Below are 20,667 nucleotides of genomic sequence, written 5' to 3'. Positions count from 1 at the left end.
GGCAGGTGGACTCTCAACCACTGCGCCACCAGCGAAGCCCCCCTAATGCTTTTAAAGGTTTCTCAATCGATCTATTTCTTCCTACGTGATAAAACTGCTAACCCATCTGCGAGGGCTTATGTGCTGAGGATGTTTAAATCCCATGCCAGTGGATGTTTTCTGAGGTCCTCCAGGAGAAGTACGAATGCGTACCACACTCTTGATAGGATCAACCAGGTGAGAGCACCTGAAACGGCATCACAGGAGGAACACTGGAGCAAACACTGGATGTTTAACCCACTGTCTTCAGATATTTGGAAGAGGGATTAGACTAGCTTTCAGTCACAAGGGACAAAAAAATCTAGGATCGATGGGGAGAATGAAGAGAGACACAGATTTCTGGTCAGTATAAGGGAGAACTTTCTGATAGGCTTATCAAAGATGGAAAGGACCACATTGGGAAGTAGGATTATTTTTATTAGGGGTCTACTGACTGGATGGCCCCTCGATGCTCATGTTCAAGACGGATTTACGCTCTGCATACCCTTCCAACCCTGAGGTTCTGAGGATGTATGATTATGAGAAAACTGGTTAGAGTGGGGCTGTCATTTGGGGGTAGAAAAAAAGAAGAAGGAACACATGCCTGATCTGACCCCTGCCATTTCTCATCTGCATTGTTAATCCCCCTGGGATGAGAATTTGGCAACTTATTCTATAGGGCTTACCTAAAAAGATACTACCCAGGGATGCTAAAAGATGCTAAGGAATGAGGATGACAATGTCTGAAAATAAGAACAAGTGCTCTTAGCTTTCATTTAGTTTCAGAGAATGTGTCGATTTCTGCCGCCTGCAGCACTCATATCTACGTATTGAGTTTAGTCACATAGGAGGTTATTTTATTCAGGTAAAACATTATCAGATAGCTGATGTGTACCAGCCACTCTGCTAGACACTGGAGTTACAGTGACAAGTAAGGCACATTCGGTGCCCTGGAGTTGTTTACTGGCTAGTGAGGGAGAAAGACCTCTAAACAGGTAGTGAAATAAAAGAGGAAATGCTACTAGAGGAAGAGGAACAAAGGACGGGAGAGCTCGCAGGGCAGAGTCCTAACTGCTTGGGGGAAACGAGGAAATGTTGCTCAGAGGTGGAATTGTGCCGAGTGTGTCAAAGTCACCAAGTCCCATTGAGGATCCACGCGGAAGGATCTGCGGACACGGGGCATGGCTATGAACCGTGGGGAGCCCTTCAAAGCTACCAACAATTCTCCTGAGAGGTCTGTGAAATTCGACTGCAGTTTATTAACTATTCTGCAGTGCATAGTACATACTCAGTAAACACTATTTAAGTGAAAACTAAAAGAAAAAGCAGATTATCGATCTTTCTTATATTTTCATAACCCTTAAATAACTCTCTTTATAGAAACAAGCAGATATTCTTGGTAGGAAAACCAGTGATAGCAGTATGGACAAGGATGACCGGTTCCTCTACTTTTTTGCCCTCTTTACATTTTCTGAGTGAGCTTTGACACATCAAAGCTTAATGACCGGGCTTCCCTGGTGGCGCAGTGGTTGAGAGTCAGCCTGCTGATGCAGGGGACGTGGGTTCGTGCCCCGGTCCGGGAAGATCCCACATGCCGCGGAGCGGCTGGGCCCATGAACCATGGCCGCTGAGCCTGCGCATCCGGAGCCCGTGCTCCGCAACGGGAGAGGCCACGACAGTGAGAGGCCCGCGTACAGCAAAAAAAAAAAAAAAAAAAGAGCTTAATGACCCCTCTCTCCCATTTACAACTTGCAGTCATCCCTTCCCTTATTTTCTCAAGGTGAAGTCATGACAAAGATTGTGAAAAAAGTTCATGGACAGATTTAGAAATGGCTGACTCACAGCTTCTAGTCAATTGTCTGGAGGCACTGCACTTGTACTAAGTATCTGTCAAATTAAAAGTGAACTTCAAACGTATAAGCATTTTATCTGTATGATTATCTGACTCACCAAGTGCAATGACAACTTCCCTGTGATGGGAATTAGCGATGCAGATAAATGAAGGGCTAAGAAACGGACTGAACAGACAATGGGTGAGAAGGTGGGACATGCTGAGGGTGAGGCTGCAAAGGGCAGGTGGACAGAAGAACAGGTTCGTGGGCGATGCAATGTCTGCAGAAGCACAGCTATCGATAAGTGAACGAACAAGACCCTGAGATCATTATCAGAATAATAATGGGTTCACTGAACATTCAGAAGACGCTACAAATGCTTGTTTTGAAGAAAATCATGGAAACTTCTGGGGCTATTTAATAGATAAGGAGGAGATTCGGAAGCACAGAGGAATTGTTATAAAAAGCACATCTCAAAGTTACAGCAGGACGGGATCTCGTTAATTCTTTTAAAAGACTCTATTATTACTCACTTGCTGATGAAGTCATTGAATTCTGCTGACCATATCTCAGGCTGCCTCAGTTTTGGGGGTGGATTCCTAGAAAAACAAGATACAAGGTTGGATTGTGCACATTGGTCAGTAACGATAAAAATTAAGAGGCAGAGCCAGCCAGACTAATGTCATTGCTGCATTAAGATTCTGCCAGGTATAATGAAATATTACCATCATTTTCCAATTTAAAGACAGATAATTAGTTTTTAATCATTCTCTATATGGAATGACAGTTTCCTTGTTTCTCTGAAAGCACTTAATATATGACACATTTTTTTCTAGCTAATAATTTTTCTTCTTTGAACGAAGCTTCTTGCTTTGAACTGAGAGCCCTAGAGGAAAACATAAATACTTAGCCGAATAGAAACAATGACTACTCGGGAGAAGATTTTTTCTTTTGAATCCAGCAGAAATCTCTGAGGAATATTCAGGATACACAGAGGTGACCTGAAAGGAGACGTGTTCGAAATATGGAGGAAACTGCAGCATAGAGGGGCCTTTATAGTAGAATGCCTTTACGACTTGTTCTGTTGTTACTGGGTAGAGGGCCAGAGACAAGGTTACACAAGTAAGGAACCGGAAAATATGATTAGCAGTAAAGCTCTGAATGCCACTTAGAAGATTCTGTTATTAATTCCTTTCATTTTAAGCTGAACGGATCTTTTCTTTTTTGGTATATTCATGAATACAAAGGAACATCATTTGAAAATGAGGCTGATCTAACTGTAATCAAGCAACACTGATCAGCCACGACAGTTGAATTCGCTGAAGTGCTGCGTTATGTTAATTCCAACAGCTCCTTGTTTTCATTAGTGGGATGGAAACACTTTGTCTTCAGCTCTGCATTAGTCCTTAAATAGCTTATAACAAAATTAATGTACAGTCCGTACAGGCTCATTAAAGAAAAGTACAGCTACTCATCTACCCTAGATCACGCCTAAAGCTCATTTTACAATCCTAGGACTATCTGAAGATTGCTGATTTGCACATTAAAAGAAGTAATGCTTTTCTGCAACAATCTTGCTTTGCTTCTTGTTCTCCTGAAATATTCCTTTCTAAGAGATTTATCGGTTTCTTGGAGTATAACAAGGTTTTGATGATTTTAGGACATTCAGAACCAGGTAGCTTTTCAGATCCCCCTTTTTTTCTCATTTCTACAGTCAGTATTCTTAGAATTCCATTTCAGAGAAATACTGATGGTAGACGTAATAAGACATAACTAAGATGGTGCAGCTTCCAGAAGCACCTTGCCCATAGGTACAATATGTATCAACAGTAGCATCCTTCCTCCATGTGGTACCATCACCAAGAGCAGTGACACTAGGCTAACTATGGTCATTTAGACCATAATTTAAATGGCTCAGGAAGAATAGTGCTTCATCTTACATACTGAATGACAGTAGGAATTAGGATATACAGATTTTTTCTATTTGTTTTCCTCAAATTTAATGAAACGTCTGACTTGGTACAGAGCAGGTTTTCTGCCTTTTTTTTTTTTGGCTGCACAGCGCCGCGTGCGGTTTCCTAGTTCCCCAACCAAGGATCGAACCTGCGACCCCTGCAGTGGAAGCACAGAGTGAGTCTTAACCACTGGGCCGCCAGGGAAGTCCCTCTGCTCTTTTTTGTAATCTTGCTTCCCCACTTACCAAGTAAGCAATATATTTTACAAACAGTAAGACCTGAGAGATACATTGAAATTGTTATGTAAAGGATGACCTATCTCTAAGGTATTATAATTCAGAACATATAGACAGGACAGAAAATTCCAAGGTAAAGTTAAAAACAAATTCAAATGCTTTGGTCCTATACTAATTTAACTACATGCGAAATATTCCAAACAGATCTATTTGGAAATGAATAGGTCATATTGGCATTATTTCTTTAGGACCAGAACCACGCCCCACCAGGGCTTTGTACATATTATTCAGTGTTCTATAGGCATTAGGACCACACAATTTATTTAATGGAGAATGTGGTAACAAACTGTAACATACACTACCTTCTCTGCCCTGGACCCCTGTCACCACAGGCCCTCTCTGTGTGCATTTCATTAAAATTAAGGTACCAAGCAAAATCCTTAAGAAAGTCTTCAAAAGACGACACATTCATAATAAAAAAAGGCAGTTTTTTTCAAATCAGTTTTCTGAAATATCTAGGAACTACCCAAAGTATATATAAAACAGTGTTTAATTAGTGATAAGATCAGCAGGGGAAAGTCTGCCAATACACACATTGAAGGGGAGGGGTCTCCATAGAAAAGCATCTTCCTGGCTCCAAAGAGATTATTCTTCTAAGTTTAGTGTCTCATATTAATATATTCAAAACACTAACAAATTTGAAATCATTATTTTATCAATAAATTTTATTTCTAACTTTCTTAATACTATTATCTTAAAGTTCTAAACAAAGGGAAGTATTAGCAAGTAGTAAAAAAATTACTAGATTGATAGAGTGAAATGAAGCACATCACTGTTCCACTGACTGTGGACCAGGGAGCCTCACTGATGAATCTGGGAATGGATCAACCGTGGCAGGAACTGCTGTTTTCTGAGCGCAAATCCTTGCCAAAGAAAAAAAGACACACTTAGTACCAAGAGAAAGCTCTTTGACTTAGACCAGGGAAATGAAACTATGGAACAAAAAGAGTGTCTCGGAAGAAGCAGCATGATATTCCAGGCCACTCTGCTCCCAACCTGCTGAAATATATCTGGGTATTTCCACGAGGAGCTTGACGAGCACTCAGGGGTTAGAGGAAGACAGACAGACCCAGTGTGAGAGCCCCCTGACCTTGGTATTTTGAAGAGTGCTCTCATGGGATGGAGGTCGGCCAGTGGAGGATCTCCATCCCCAAGCTCGATGGCCGTGATCCCCAGGGACCACGTGTCACATCTGGCATCGTAAGTTGTATCCAACTGCTGTTCACATGCAATCACCTAGTAGAAAATGAAAGAAAAATGAAGTTTGTGACTTTAACAAGCACGTAGCAAAATGCTTAGAACAATGTGTAAGTGTTCAAACTGATGAGGTTTGAGAGCTCCGAGCAAAGGCAGTAACACAGGGGAGTAAAAGCTCAAATTATAATTAGTAGCAGTAGTTTTCTTCTGAGAACAGAGAATATCTTAGCAGGATTGCAAGTATGAGGAGAAACCTATGAAAAAAACTTTTTGAAAATGCAAAACAGAAAGGGGACTGAAACAGTGTCCCCCATGGGAAGGGATGTAATCAAATACACAGCTAACACCTGTGCAATGATAGTCACTTGATAAACATTTGATGAGTGAACAGAGTCATTCATCTCAGCAAAGATAAAGAATACATCTTTAACAAATAAAAAGCGAAGGAAGGGGGCTTCCCTGGTGGCGCAGTGGTTGAGAGTCCACCTGCCAATGCAGGGGACGCAGGTTCGTGCCCCGGTCCGGGAAGATCCCACATGCCACGGAGCGGCTGGGCCAGTGAGCCATAGCCGCTGAGCCTGCGTGTCCGGAGCCTGTGCTCCGCAACGGGAGAGGCCCGCAACAATAAGCTTGAGAGCAGTCTAGTCAAATGGCCTCAAACTTTTCTGACAACTAGAAGGCAGGAATGAGACAAGTGTGGAGAAATGCAAAAAGGCTTATGCCATTAGTAAGAGGAAAATAAACTGGATAAAAATAAACATTGGTAAGGCTTTATCAGCAGTTATCTGGGAGCACACTAAATAGTAAAGCTACAACCAGCTTTTTAAAAATGCCACTAATCAAAGGATGTCACTAAGAGACAAGAATAAAAAGGGGGGAATCTTTTTTGCAGTATCATGAAATAGTGTTAACACAGAAGAATTATTACACGGTTACTTCACAATTTATTTCTAAATGTGTAAGTATAAATACAGACAGGCTGCAAATAATAATTGTAACATCAGTGATAACAAAAAGAAAATTCAACTTTAAATTTTTAAAACTATTTTTTATATTTTAAAAAGTTTTACATTTTGTGAATGCCAACTCACAAGACAAAAAATGATTTGGGGATGATGGCAGGTTAGAGTTTTATCATTTAACTACAGTAATATGAAATGATATGCAAAATGAAAGGAATCTAAGGTCCTGTCTGGAACATAGTTCATCTTTCTGACTCTACTTAACATCAAGCTTAACACATTAAAAAAAAACCCTGTGTTGGCACAGAGGATGAATTTATGCCCCAATTTGCCCATGATGTTCTAGGTTTATGCTCGCTTCCCTAGAGTCATTATAAATACCATCCCCTTTCACTCTCCAAAGTGTCCTGGCTTGGACAGTAAGTTACATGGTCACCCAGCACAGCTACTGTCTCTCCTGTCTCCTTCACTGTGAAACACACATACTCTAGTTTGGGAAGGATGGCTTTACGTAACCAACAAATGCTAGGCCTTTGATCTAGAATTTAACTGAAAAAATGTCAAATCAAGAATTTCACTTTTCAACTGCTAATCAATTTGAACAATTTTGTTTACCTTACTGTTTTCTAATTCATAGCAATTTGACATTCTTCAACAATTCTAGGTAAGTGGAAATTTATTGAAATATTGCCAATCATTCAAAAGTTGGAAAATGCTTATTACAGGGAGATGCATATAATATGCACAAAATCTTGAACATATATTTATATGACAGTTTGAAAAGACCACAGTGAACCTTTCTCTTTTAGATAATATCCATTGGTTTGCCGAGCAGGAAACAACTTTCAAACCCTATTTGTGCTACAGTAGGCTTATTAATAATAAATAATGACATCAGTAAAATGCCTGTCTAGTAATTGCATAGTAAGAAGTATAAATTTTAATTATTAAATTATTTATTATTCTGGTAATTCAATTTTAGATAGATCAAAATATTTCCTTTTCTTCATATACTGGTTCCAAGATCTACTAATCAAAATTATTTTTAATAAATGGCATACTTAAAATATAATACTGGCTTTGTTGCTATAAATTAAAATATGAAAAATATAAAGCTAGATGATTAATTATTTAATATTAAACATTTAGTTTTATATATTATAGTATTTTTATAGTAATTAATCATATATGTGGGTAAGATGCAAAGCTTGGTATTATAGCTAAATTTTATTAATTTTTCACTTTGAAAATTTTTCATAAGCTTTTAAAACAACAGTGATATATCAGAACAAACTGAAGAAACTCTCACTTGAGATTCTCTTACTCAATTTTTTTTAGCCTTTTTATTTGAGATACTCTTATTCAATTTTGTTTTTGCTTATATAACTATACTTTCTACTTTTATTCTAAGATGTTCTCCCTGTTCAAAAAATTTTTGAATCCATTGGAATTTTTTAAAGTTTCTTAAGCTAACTTATCCTTTCTCCATGTTTTACATTACGCTTACATTTTAACTTTTTTTTTGCAAGTAGTAATTGAATTAGTATTAAAGTAGGAACAGTACACCACGATTTAATCCTTAAGCAAATTTAATTCTACGATTTTGCAATATTAATGTAGTATTTGAATTACTTCTCCTCCCTTCACTCGCTAGAGTTGTAGGTAAATAGCAGAGCTTTTCCCAAAGGTTGCACAGAAAGCTTTCAAACATATGTTCTCTACTGATGAACATAATTAAAAGGATTAAAGGCATTAACAGTGACTGTGGAGAAAAGATGTGACTCAAGAAAACATTTTTCCTCCACTATTTTAGCAGTTTCTCTACAACTTCCCAAAGATGATGGTGAAAAGAATCTCCTGAAGTGCAATGTGGCCCTAAGCAGAGTGACTCAACATGGGAAGCTACTATAAACACAGGCTAATAGGCCTGACTCTGATCTTAAACAAAGACAGGCGTTTTTATATTTCTATCCAAGTTAAAAACAAAATCTAAACATCATTAAGAGAGATGCATGCTAAGCAATTAAAAGTATATTTAATGAAAAATTAAGGCTGCAAGTACAGCTGACCCTTGAGCAATACAGGGTTAGGGGTTCCAACCCCCCACCCCCACCCCGAGCAGTCGAAAATCCATGTACTGTTATCTCTGTCTCAAAAACAGAGGAACTGATAAATGACTCACCCAAGGTCAGGAAGCTGACACAGTTTGGATAGAATCAGGACTCAAACCCTAGTTCATTTGATTCCACATATTGTGAGCTCTGATCAAACACAAACTTTTCCCCACACTTAGTTAATTTAAAGATCTGTAAAATGGGATTGAGATTAGCAGATACCAACTACTATATAAAAACAGATAAACAACAAGGTCCTACTGTATAGCACAGGGCACTATAGTCAATATCTTGTAATAACCTAAAATGAAAAAGAATAGGAAAAAGAACATATACATGTATAACTAAATCACTTTGCTGTACAGCAGAAACTAACACAACACTGTAAATCAACTATACTTCAATAGAAAAAGAAAACAGTCTGTAAAATGAAAATACAGGTACTTTATTGAAAAAAAATTTGCGTATAAGCAAACCCGCAGTTCAAACCTGTGTTGTTCAACTGTAGTTTCTCTTTACCTCTTGTGACTCATTCATTCAATCCCTCATTTATTCACATATTTGCTCACAGCCCATTTATTATCTCCCATGTCCCTCCTCACACATGAAAATATGTCACATAAAAACAACACAACTGACATTTTCTTCTAGTATATTCCAAAAACACATATGGAGCTAGAGTATGCATAGAAAGGAAACTCAGAAAGGATCAAATGTTACATTTGCATCCCTCAAAACTCTAACCGACCTCAGGAGCCATCCAAAAGGGCGTTCCTACGGATGTATTCCGACGGTGCCAGGTGCTGGTGAGCTGTGCAGACACGCCTGGAAGGAAGAGACGAGACTTACTTCTTGCATTCATTACTCAGGTAAGGAGATTCCAACTGCAATAAATTTGCTTACAAACTAATACTAAAATTCTGTTCCCTTACAGTTTGGATAGAATCAGGACTCAAACCCTAGTTCTTTTGATTCCACATATTGTGAGCTCTGATCAAACACAAACTTTACCCCACACTTAGTTAATTTAAAGATCTGTAAAATGGGATTGGGATTAGCAGATACCAACTACTATATATAAAACAGATTGAAGTTCAAGCCATTGGACTTGAACTTCACCTTAAAGTATCCTAAGTCAGGGTGTCTACATAGCCAAGATACACAATGGTCCTCCTATTTTCTACTTCTCGTATCCAGACGTACCCAGGCTTAAAGCCCCATTCCAAGTTCTAGCGCCCCCTTGCTGACTTAATCTGCTCCTCCTCATACTAACCTCTGTATCTTTTGACCTTCTAGATTTTTTTGTTTGTTTGTTTGTTTTGTGGTACGCGGGCCTCTCACTGCTGTGGCCTCTCCCGTTGCAGAGCACAGGCTCCGGACGAGCAGGCTCAGCGGCCATGGCTCACGGGCCCAGGCGCTCCGCGGCATGTGGGATCTTCCCGGACCGGGGCACGAACCCGCGTCCCCTGCATGGGCAGGTGGACTCTCAACCACTGCGCCACCAGGGAAGCCCGACCTTCTAGATTTTAAACTACTTGCCTGTATTGCATATTTTGGCACGTAGTTATGATTTGAATGGTAGGCTCTCTCCACTCCCACCTCCCTCTCTGCACTACTAAATTCTGGTGAATTTGAGAATGTTTTATATCGTGGTATGCACGTAGTAGGTGACTTGTGAATGTGAATAAAATTATTTTCCATCAGTCAACTTGGGACAAATCACACCTGACCGGAAATTTCAAATTAACTACATCTATGTAAACCAACACCATCAACAGAATCAGTTCTTTTCCTTTAGAGAATTATACACAGAAGGATTACAATGAAAAGGCATAACCAAATATTTCAATCATGCCATCTCATTAATTCCACCTGGTCAGATACAATCATAAGGGACTCAGGACAATCCAGAGCACAGTCTCCCTCCTCCCATTTCATACTCTGCTCCTCTGGCTGCACGGTGCTGCTTCCCTTGACCTGCTCTGGACTTGATGGGGTATCCCCAAGCCGTGGACTTGAACTCCCTGATGTCCCTGTTTTGAAGAGTACCTCCCGGCGTCACATTTGTTTTAGGCTCTAGCTGTTTATCTTATCGGCCAAGTAGAACAAAGGCACTAATTGAGGTTTAAAATTGGATATATTTGATTCCCTCAAGATGATTCCTCCAAGATGATACTTTGTCATGAAATTCAAAGGCCATATTCAGCCAAAAGGGCATTTCACTGGTGGAAACATACTTGAGCAGAGGGCTAGGCAGTATGTTTTGGTTCCATATTAATTTCGTCCCTCAAGGAGCTCCTCCACTAATGTATTAATCTTGTCCTAAGTGGAATCTTCATCTACGGCCTTCACATTTTGCCTTTAAAAAAGCTTATGATTTGACAGAAAAAAATATCCTCATGAAATCACTTTTGAAATTCAAAGGAAATTATCTGATCTGTGATTGAAGGTTCTCCCTTGAATATTTTCTAACACATGACCTGAAGAAAGGGAATAAACATTTAATGCACATTTCTCCCCAATGCATCCTCTACCTCTATCTCTACACCAGGTATTTTACCTTTCAGAAAAATTAAGTATAAATCTAAACATTTTATCTTGTCTTTTCCTATGAATTAAAGGGAGGAATGATTAAGCTTGATTTCTATAGTATCAGAGTACAGTAATTTATTTATATAAGTAGGAAAAGTAAATAGATTTTAAAACAAATTTAACTTAAAAGTGATTATGAATCTACTAAAATTTATTCTAAGGGCTTATAATTATTTATGAAAAAATTGAAAATTATATTTGACCCTCGGTGAACATTTTTGTTTCAATTTCATAAAGGTAGTTTAAGAATTCAAACATCATTTAAGCAAAATGTAAAGGGGGTAGAAAAAACCACAACTGAGTATAAAATATCGAAAGTTTTTGGTAAGAAAGTGACACTTTAGACTAATCATTTGATACATTTTTCTTCTTTCTGAAGATAAAGAAAATATGATATCGCTAGAATTGGCATTTTTCAGCAAGCAGTCATGCACTGGCATCTGAAATTATAGATATGGATGTCAGGAAAGGACCATCCCTCCATACTCCACAGGAAATATATTGGGAAGGAGGATAAGAAGAGTGTCTTAGGGTGTGGCACAGGACCCAAGAGAGACCATTCAGACTTCTTGGAAATGTGACTCTTGAGCTGGAGACACTAGGGTGACTAGACTACAGTGACTAGGGTGAGTCATCCAGTGTTGAGGATCTAAGGATTAGCCCAGGTGATGCTGCTCTGGAGGTCCAGGGATGCCAGAGCCCCTTCCTAGGAGGCTGGATTGCCCAGCTTCTCCCTTGGCTTTGTAGGCCATTCAGTGCCATTTTCCATAGCATTGCCTAAGTTGGTCAGAGTTAAGTTTCTGTTGCTTACCATCAAGGAACTCTGATTGATACAAGAACCTAATGATTTTACATATAAAGGAGCAAACTAACAAGGGTAATGGTCAATAATAATGATTTTACAAAGTCTAAGAGTTATTAGGTTTTATATTAATACGAATTAAGAATTTTCTAAAGCAAAAGTTTGGCCTCCAAACTTCTTGATCACACATTCCAAACAATAAGAAACTTCTGAGCAAGCATACTCGATATAGACACAGACTATTTTCTACATATTTCCTAGTATAGTAATATACACATTATGAAATGTATAAAGATAATTTTAAAGGATGATACTAAAATAATAACTATTATGAATATTTCATAATAAGTTATGGATATTTCTGCACATCAATGATATCTGGGACAATGAATTACAATGCTAATGGAGTCTCATATATTTAGAGTCCTTTGGGATCCTGCAGAAAGACTGTTTTACACCTGGCTCCTGTAAACTGAATGGAAACAAGAAAAATTCAGCCCAGAATGTGAAGAAGGAAAAACAAAAAGTCTCAAAATAAGTGAAAAAGGAAAAATGCAAGTAGGTAGAATAAGGAACCCTTGAGTCTGAGAATATTGGATAATTATCACATTAAAAACAGGACACACACCCATGAAAGAGTAACAGAGGAAGGTCTTGACCGAATGTTTGTTGAATGCTTCTGCGATGACCGTTAACTCTGAAGATCATTTTCCCAACACAACCAACTACTTCAGAACTAGAAGGCAACTTAATGGTTGTAACATCTAACGTGCTCATTTTCAGGTTAGTAAACTTTAGCTGGAGAGAAAAATGAGTTTCCTGAGGACAAATGGCATTTTTACTTAACATAAATTCCCACAAGAAAATTAGCTAAGAAGGTAGAAAAATGCAAAATTCTCTCAAGAATGACTGACTTAAATTACTTTAAAAGGCAACAGGACGGGCTTCCCTGGTGGTGCAGTGGTTAAGAATCTGCCTGCCAATACAGGGGACACGGGTTCGAGCTCTGGTCCAGGAAGATCCCACATGCCGCAGAGCAACTAAGCACGTGCGCCGCAACTACTGAGCCTGCGCTCTGGAGCCTGTGAGCCACAACTACTGAGCCCGCGTGCCGCAACTACTGAAGCACGCGCGCCTGAAGCCCGTGCTCTGCAACAAGAGAAGCCACCACAATGAGAAACCTGCGCACTGCAACAAAGAGTAGACCCCGCTCGCCACAGCTACAGAAAGCCCGTGTGCAGCAACGAAGACCCAACAGAGCCTAAAATAAACAAATAAAATAAGTTTTTTAAATAAAATAAAATAAAATTTTAAAAATAAAGAAATATTTGTTAAAAAAAGAGTCATCAATTGTCCCAAATACACTTAACAATGAAAGGATCCAATCCAAGATCACGTGGTGTGTTTAGTTGTCATGTCTCTTTGGTCTCCTTCAATCTGGACGAGTTCCTTAATATTTCCTTGAACTTCATGACCTTGATGTTTTTTTTAGTTTCAGGCTAGTTATTTTGTAGAATGTTCCCGGACTTGGATTTGTCAGATATTCCCTCAAGATTATATTTTTGGCAGGAATATCATGGAAGGGAAGTCTTCTCCTTGTATCCTATCAGGTGGTATGTGATTTCCATTTGTCACATCAGTAGTTGTATTCACTTTGCTTACTTAAGTCTGTGTCTGCCAGGCTTCTCGCCTATAAAGTTTCTCCTTCTCTTTTGTAATTAAGTATGTTATGCAGAGCTTTTTGAGACTATCTAAATATCCTATTTTTAATCAAAACTTAACCCACTAGTTCAGCATCCATTGAAGTTTTTGGATGAATTAATTATTACTATGATGGTTGCCAAAAGATAATTTTTAAACTTTCATTATTCCTTCTATATTCATTAGTTGGCATTCTTCTATAAAGAAAAGCTTTAGCTTTTTTCCCATTCATCTATTTGTGTGTGTAAGTACGAAAGTATGAATTAATGGATTTCTACTTTATTCAATGGACATCATTGTTACCATCATTATTATCATTATTTTGATGCTCAAACTGTCCCAGATTTGGTCAGTGAGAATCACTTCAATTTGGCTTCTGTGTCCTTTTGACATTGTCTCCATCATTCTTTGGGCAGTTCCTCACTTTTTGGCACATTAAGTTCCAGGCTTATCTTGTACAGCCTTAAAAATCAGCTTTTCTCCAAGAATGCCTGCTTACTATTAGTGGAGAATTATATTTAAAAACTGAGAGCTAGGTGTTTGATGTGCTTGCTCTTGGGGTATCAAGCTTGCAAGTTCTCTTAGTGGACATAGCCAGACAACCTGTACACACACACACACACACACACACACACACACACACACACACACACGTATCACATTACATTTCTTTTCATATGCCTCTCTACATATTGAAAACCATGAGTTCACACTGACACCTCCAATTCCACTCCAACATCATGGGGTTCAGTTTTCTCCCTTCCACATTTGTAATTCTCATCTCTAACAGTAAGAAACCTGGCTCCCATTGTCCTCAGGATATTTCCAGATGGTATCAAGCCCCCTTTATGTAACCAACCCCTTGCCTCCATTTTGACCCCTATGCAGACGCACTTATCCAGCTCAGGCTCTGACAACCTGACTGGGGTCACCACCATCCCCCTAGACAAATGCTCTCTTTGTCCCCTCCTCGGGGACTCAACGCCCCAAGCTGAGCCACCACTGCCCCTCCCCTCCCAGCGTGGACACCTTCCTCACCCCTTTCAGGTCCAAACCATTTGCTGAGCTGCACCCCGACTCCCATGCTTTCTCGGGCCCACCAAATGCCTTTTGTTCTGAATTATTCCGGAAGAAAGGAAGGAATGAAGGGAACTTCATAGTTTTTAAGTTCAGGTGTGCCTGCCTCACTGGATGCTACAAAAGTGGGTTATTAATAAATAAGTCACAACTTCTCTTTGACCTACATTATTCATTGGGGATTTGGTCTAAAATTGAGCATGTGGGTAATAAGAGACTGAAAGCCATAAAATAATCTGTCATAAGAACGATGTCTAAATAAGTCACAAGAAGTACATTCTGTACTTTGGTATTGAAATGTTAACTATTCTATTAGAAATGAAGATCCCCAGAGAGAAATCTGTAGAAATGAGAACGGAGTACTGCCCTTTAAATTTAGTCTCTCTTTCATTTTCTATTCCAAGTGAGGACTGCTTTTTCAGACGTTAGTTGACTTGCCTAAAGGGGTTTATCTCCTGGGAGGCTGTGTTATTTATTGATTGATCATACACCAGTGACTGCTAATGTATTTCATTTATAATATCTGCAAGCTCACTTGTCTTTTTATTCTCTGAGGTGGCTGGTGGTTTTCTGTAACAGCCTAGCCCACTTAACAAGAAAACAAAAGGTTTTCTTAAAGGCTCTACTCATAACTAGCATTAGCAAACCGAATCTTACTTTTACTGTAATTAAATAGCTTGATATTTAAAGTTAATATCCAGTTGACTCTAGCAAAGGGCTATTATTTTTTTAAACAGAAAGCAGCACCTATTTGGGGAACTCAGATTTTCAATATTTAGCAACTATCAATATTTAAATGAAGTATTTATTTACTATTTATCAAGTACCTACTATTTATACAACACTGAGCTGGGGCGAGGTGACAGTATTACTTCATGATAATAGCTCAGATTTTTAAAATTATAAAGTGTCAATAATTATACTACGTAGCTCACCTGTATCATCCCATTTACTCTCCACAGTGATCAACTGTATGAGGTAGAGACTGTTTTTCATACTTGATGTCCCTGGAGATTTTAAGTGACCTTCTCAAGGTCACACAATTACATGGAAAATCCTGCCTCCCGTTCACTCACATATTCGAGAGTATTTATTGAGCACTTCCGATGTGCCAGTGCCATGCTTGGTTCCAGGCACAGAGTGACAGGCCAGACAGAGACCGAGCCATCACAAAGCTCACAGCTTAGCAGCGAAGGTAGTCAGATTAAACACATGATTACAACCAAGTGTGATAACTGTTTGGCTAAAGAAAAGACAGAGTGCATATATACAATGGAATATAACTCAGCCATTAAAAAGAATGAAATAATGTCATTTGCAGCAACATGGATGGACCTAGAGATGATCATACTAAGTGAAGTAAGTCAGACAGAGAAAGACAAATATCATATGATATCGTTTATATGCGGAATCTAAAAAACATGATACAAATGAACTTGTTTACAAAACAGAAACAGACTCACAGACTTAGAGAACAAACTTATGGTTACCAGGGGGAAGGGTAGGGGGAGGATAGTTAGGGAGTTTGGGACTGACATGCACACACTACTATATTTAAAATAAATAATCAACGATGACCTACTGTATAGTATAAGGAACTCTGCTCAATATTCTGTAATAACCTAAATGGGAAAAGAATCTGAAAAAGAATAGATGTATGTATATGTATAACTGAATCACTTTGCTGTACACCTGAAACTAACACAACATTGTTAATCAACTGTACCCCAATATAAAATACAAATTTTTTAAAAAAGAAAGGATAGGGTGTTGGGGAAGTTCTCAGCCAGGCAGACAGAAGTTAGCTGGGTGCAGGGGTGAGGGGAGGTTTCCATGCAGGGAAAGCATCATGTTTGTAACCGGTCACAAAATTCAATGACATACATCTTAGACACATAAAGAGAACTGTCATTGTGATTTCTTCATTTTGCCTCTAACTATCATGGGCTCTCCCGTGTCCCCACCCACTGGCTGGGAGAAGTACAGCTTAGTCAGGTGGAAACCGTAAGTCCTTGTGGAGAGAGCTCAGTCTCTCTTGGATGAAAGTGCGTGCTCCGTCTCTCAGATGGAGCCCCTCCTTCTTCTCTCCTGAAGACGGTACTGTCTGTACAGGATGAGGGATGGCTTATAAGACCTTGTGGTGGGGAGAAGAGGGAGGGTCCTCGGGTGTGGTCGGTCTCTGGTCTCTGGGGCCATGTTCCTTTGTCTGTCTGCCTGCCTGCTACGGGCCCACTGGCCCTCCTGAGGGGGTCTGCATCCAGCGAGCCTGTGGCCTCTTCTCATGCAGGCAGGGCTACCTGTGTAGGGCCTCCTGGCAGACGAAGGCTCAGGGTGGCTTCAGCTGGGGCTGACAATGCTCTGAGGTCTGGCTGTGACTCCTATTCAGACCTGGCTCAGGTGATCTGGGCTCTGCCCCTCGCCGCCCATCCTGAGCAGCCCCCTCTAGAAACTCCCCAGACAGATTTTCAGTTATTGGGGGGTTAACGGGAGCAGAGGGTAAGGGGTCTGGAGAAGCTTAGCTTGAGTGCTTCCTGTACCTAATCACTCTACAACTCTGCGTCAGGACGATGTGATCACACCAGTCTGGACTGGCGCAGACTCTGCAGGGACTTTGTCTGGGACTCAGAATGATGGTGGTGGGAAGAGTGAGGGTAAGAGTTCCTTTCCACCCTCATTGTCACCTTCACTTTTTAAAAGCTCATCTCACTGTCCCGCCTCTTTCTCTGTTTCACCTTTCCACAATCACCCGAGAACTGGAAAGGGTTTCCCTCTTCTTTCTGTTCTCTCTTATGCAAAACCCTACGATGGATCCCTGGAATTTCCCTCTCCATAAGCTAAAGAGAAGATAAAGCAATTTAGACAGATCTTTCTCAAGAGATAACCCGGGTCTTGCTACACATTCCTATTTTTTAATATTACCTCAGTCATTTTCTTGCATTCCTTCTGGAACAAATCTTAACACCACCACCCCCCCCCGCCCCAAACAGAGAGATGCTTCTGGCAGACTGGGGTGAAGGTCACATTCTTGGATAAGCAAGAGAAGAGCATGTTAACCAATTTCGAAGAACTTCCTCCGACACATGTGTTAAGAGCCCTGACTGAGAAAGACGGTGGTACATTTAAGAGGCTGAAAGAAGTTGACCTGGCTCACAGGTAATAGGAAGAGGCGGTCCCTGCTGTGCGCCAAGGGGCAAAAAAAAGGTGTTAATCATTCAGTGCTTTACTCTGGGCCAGCAGACAGGATCACACGGCGCACAGCCCTCCCCAAGGAGGGCTGACTAACCATGGACAAGATACTGAGCGAGAGAGTGGCAGGGTCAGCTGAGCCAGAGCTGCAGTGTGGGGAATGGTCTGGAAGGAGAGGAATGAGACCGGCTGCAGCGGGGTTAGTAAAGTGTGGCCACAGGAGCCCAGGTCAGAGATGACGGTGAGGACCGGGGCAGAGAGATAAAGATGGAGCCTGGGAATTTATAACAGAGACACAGCCTTGTGACACATGGTAGATGTGGGCGGTGAAGACAGAGGAAAGCTCTAGGATAAGCTAAGATTTCTAGCTTGAGCAACAAAACAGATACCGAGGACTTTTTTCTAAGGCAAGAAACTCTCGATATGAAGCAGATCCCCGGGAATGGGTGAGATGGTGGGGTTCCATCTGAGCATTTAGAGGACTGGCAGCCATCCGAGTACAGATCTCCAGTACCCAATAATGAGGAGAGAAATCCAAATAAACATATATGCTAAACTCCGTTACTCCCAGCTGTGGCATTCTCCGAAAATCGGATTTACACATAAACTGAGGGCCCTGGTCTTCGGTTTGGCCCTGCAGCTGGCGGCTCAGTACACTGTATTCCTTACGCCCTTGAGAAGCTTCACTACGTACGAGCCCCCATCCTCGGGTTTTAATTCATATGAAAACCTTAAACCATCCTAGGTGAATCGAATCCATGTCCTCTTACCATGGAGAACAGAAATATAAGCATCCTTTTATATGCAAATAATAGCATTTTAGTATCAGACACCAGGGACACATTTGATAGGCAACTGACCCTCTTCTCTAATTGCTGCTGACAGTAAAGTCTTTAAGTTAATTAATATAAAACCAAAGCTCCCGTTTTGTCGGCTTTCTACATTATGACTACTTTCTAAAGATATCATAATAAAGGCCACTTTATTTATTATCTAGGTGTATATTTTTACTCTGGATTACTTTGGAGGGTGTCCCAGGAAGTTGCCTTTCTCAGAGCTACTGGTTTATCAAGTTCTTTTTTGTGTGTGACTGAAGAAGACGTTTACCTACATTTGTTTTAACAATTTTCATCTGGGCTCTATATACTGTAGCCACTTTTTAGAGCAAGAGAATTATGAGATCTCAAGTTAAATATTAAGTTCTCCATTTGGGTCTGTTAAGACCGGAGCCAAAATTATTGTCTGAAGAGAGTCATGGCTCTGTCCATGGAGCAGTGAAGAGTGTTTGTTGTTTTTTAGAATTTCAGGCCCAAGTTCTCATTAGCATCCTAACCCGGACAGATTGTTCAAATGCACAGCTCTGAACTCAACTAGTAACACACACTAGCTGCATCCCAGTTATTAATCAGGACTTCATTGCCAAGCTCACTGCTGCTCCGTAGTTTTCAAATGCTCAGCTGAGGGAAAAAAAATACGTGGTCGTTCGAAAGATACGCTATTCAACTGTTGCTCTGAAGTTCATTCCTGGGTGAAGACAGATCACTAAAGAGCTACATACTGGGATTAAAACAATGAATTTCTAAAGTGAGTCGATTACTTTCCCTAAGCTTCATTTTCCAAAATGCAAAATGAAGGAAGAGTCACTCATTCATTCAACTATTACTCACTAAGCTACTATTCCCAAAGTATTAGGTCTACAAAATAAAAGATGACATAGTCCCACCTCTTAATGACCCTGTCTATCTGTGAGCCTAAGTATCTTTATCTACCTAGGAAGACCAAATAGACCATCATAATCTTATGTGATAAACACAGAAATGGAGAAATATACAGGGTACAGAAGCACAAGGAGAGACACCTTACCCAGCCTGAGTGCAGGAAGGGGAGAACAACAAGGATACTGAGATGTCCTAGAATAATGCTACCCGCTCTCACGGGTGTCGTGTGTTAGTGGGGATCCAATGAGACGGGGGAGATATCACTGTCACAACTGGAAAAGGAGGAGCCGAGGTATCAGCTACAGTGCCTCTGGCTCTGACACAGACACTCCGAATTGGCTCAGTCAATACGGAAATGTATTATCTCACATGACAGAAGGTCCAGAGATAGGGGAGGTTTCAAAGTCAGTTGATGTAGTGGCTGGACTATGTCACCAAGGACCCTCCTTCTTCCCGTCTCGCAGGGCTGCCTTTCCACTTGGGATGGAACACCTCAGGATAGAACAAGGTGGCTGCGGGCAACACGATAAGACATGGAAGGTCCCAAGTAAGAAAGAGACCATCTTTACTTGTGCTGCCCTCTTAGGAGGGAAAACATTTTCCCAGAGACATTTGAAGGTTTCCCCTCATGTCTCAAAATCCTGGGTTTGGGCACCTGCCCGTCGGGAAAGCAATCAGTAGTAAGGGCCGTGGGCTTTACCATTTAGACTTAGTGTGATTACGTGGAGCCCGTCTATTTCAGAGGATCAACCACACATACTGCTGCAGGAGCGTTACAGGCACACGATGGCTGACTTGAAAGAAGTCACTCTTCCTTCTGGGAATCTCTCATTTGCCAAATTTTTTAAAATCTCTGCAACTTTCCTACCTCAATGAGATACTGGTTTTTTCTCTTTCAATGCCTACAAAGCAAGGCTGACGGAAAATGATCAAATCACATCATACGAGTCATTCTGCGGCCCAAATCCATGCATTTCAAACAAAACTTACCAAAATCTACGAGTTTAACTCCGCCTTCGATGGTTAATAGGATGTTATTTCCTTTTATATCACGGTGGAGAGTCTTGTTGTTATGTAAATGCTGAAGTCCCTAGAAGTGGGAGATAAATCCGCAGTGACTTTTAGAGAAAGCATCAAAAACACATTTTTCAGATGGACGCATTTATACAGAATCAATAGGAAACACACCACACGTTAAAATTAACAAAGGTTCCTAA

At 40.3% G+C, this 20,667-nt stretch overlaps 1 protein-coding gene across 1 annotated transcript in view; it reads right to left on the bottom strand.

Moving 5' to 3' along the window:
- MYO3A (myosin IIIA) overlaps positions 1-20,667 on the bottom strand; it is a gene marked incomplete at both ends in the record, with an annotated part of 170,181 nt that overhangs the window by 131,477 nt on the left and 18,037 nt on the right. The window contains 4 exons of the mRNA XM_082839748.1: positions 2,384-2,449; positions 5,192-5,337; positions 9,123-9,199; positions 20,441-20,540. Of these exons, the coding sequence (XP_082695874.1) occupies positions 2,384-2,449; positions 5,192-5,337; positions 9,123-9,199; positions 20,441-20,540 (389 nt within the window). The remainder of the gene's footprint in view (positions 1-2,383; positions 2,450-5,191; positions 5,338-9,122; positions 9,200-20,440; positions 20,541-20,667) is intronic.

The sequence above is a fragment of the Leucopleurus acutus genome, assembly GCF_964270905.1.
Source record: "Leucopleurus acutus genome assembly, chromosome: 1".
Lineage (NCBI taxonomy): Eukaryota > Metazoa > Chordata > Mammalia > Artiodactyla > Delphinidae > Leucopleurus > Leucopleurus acutus.
The sequence above is the reverse complement of the archived record's forward strand: the minus strand, read 5'-3'. Positions and strand labels throughout refer to the sequence as shown.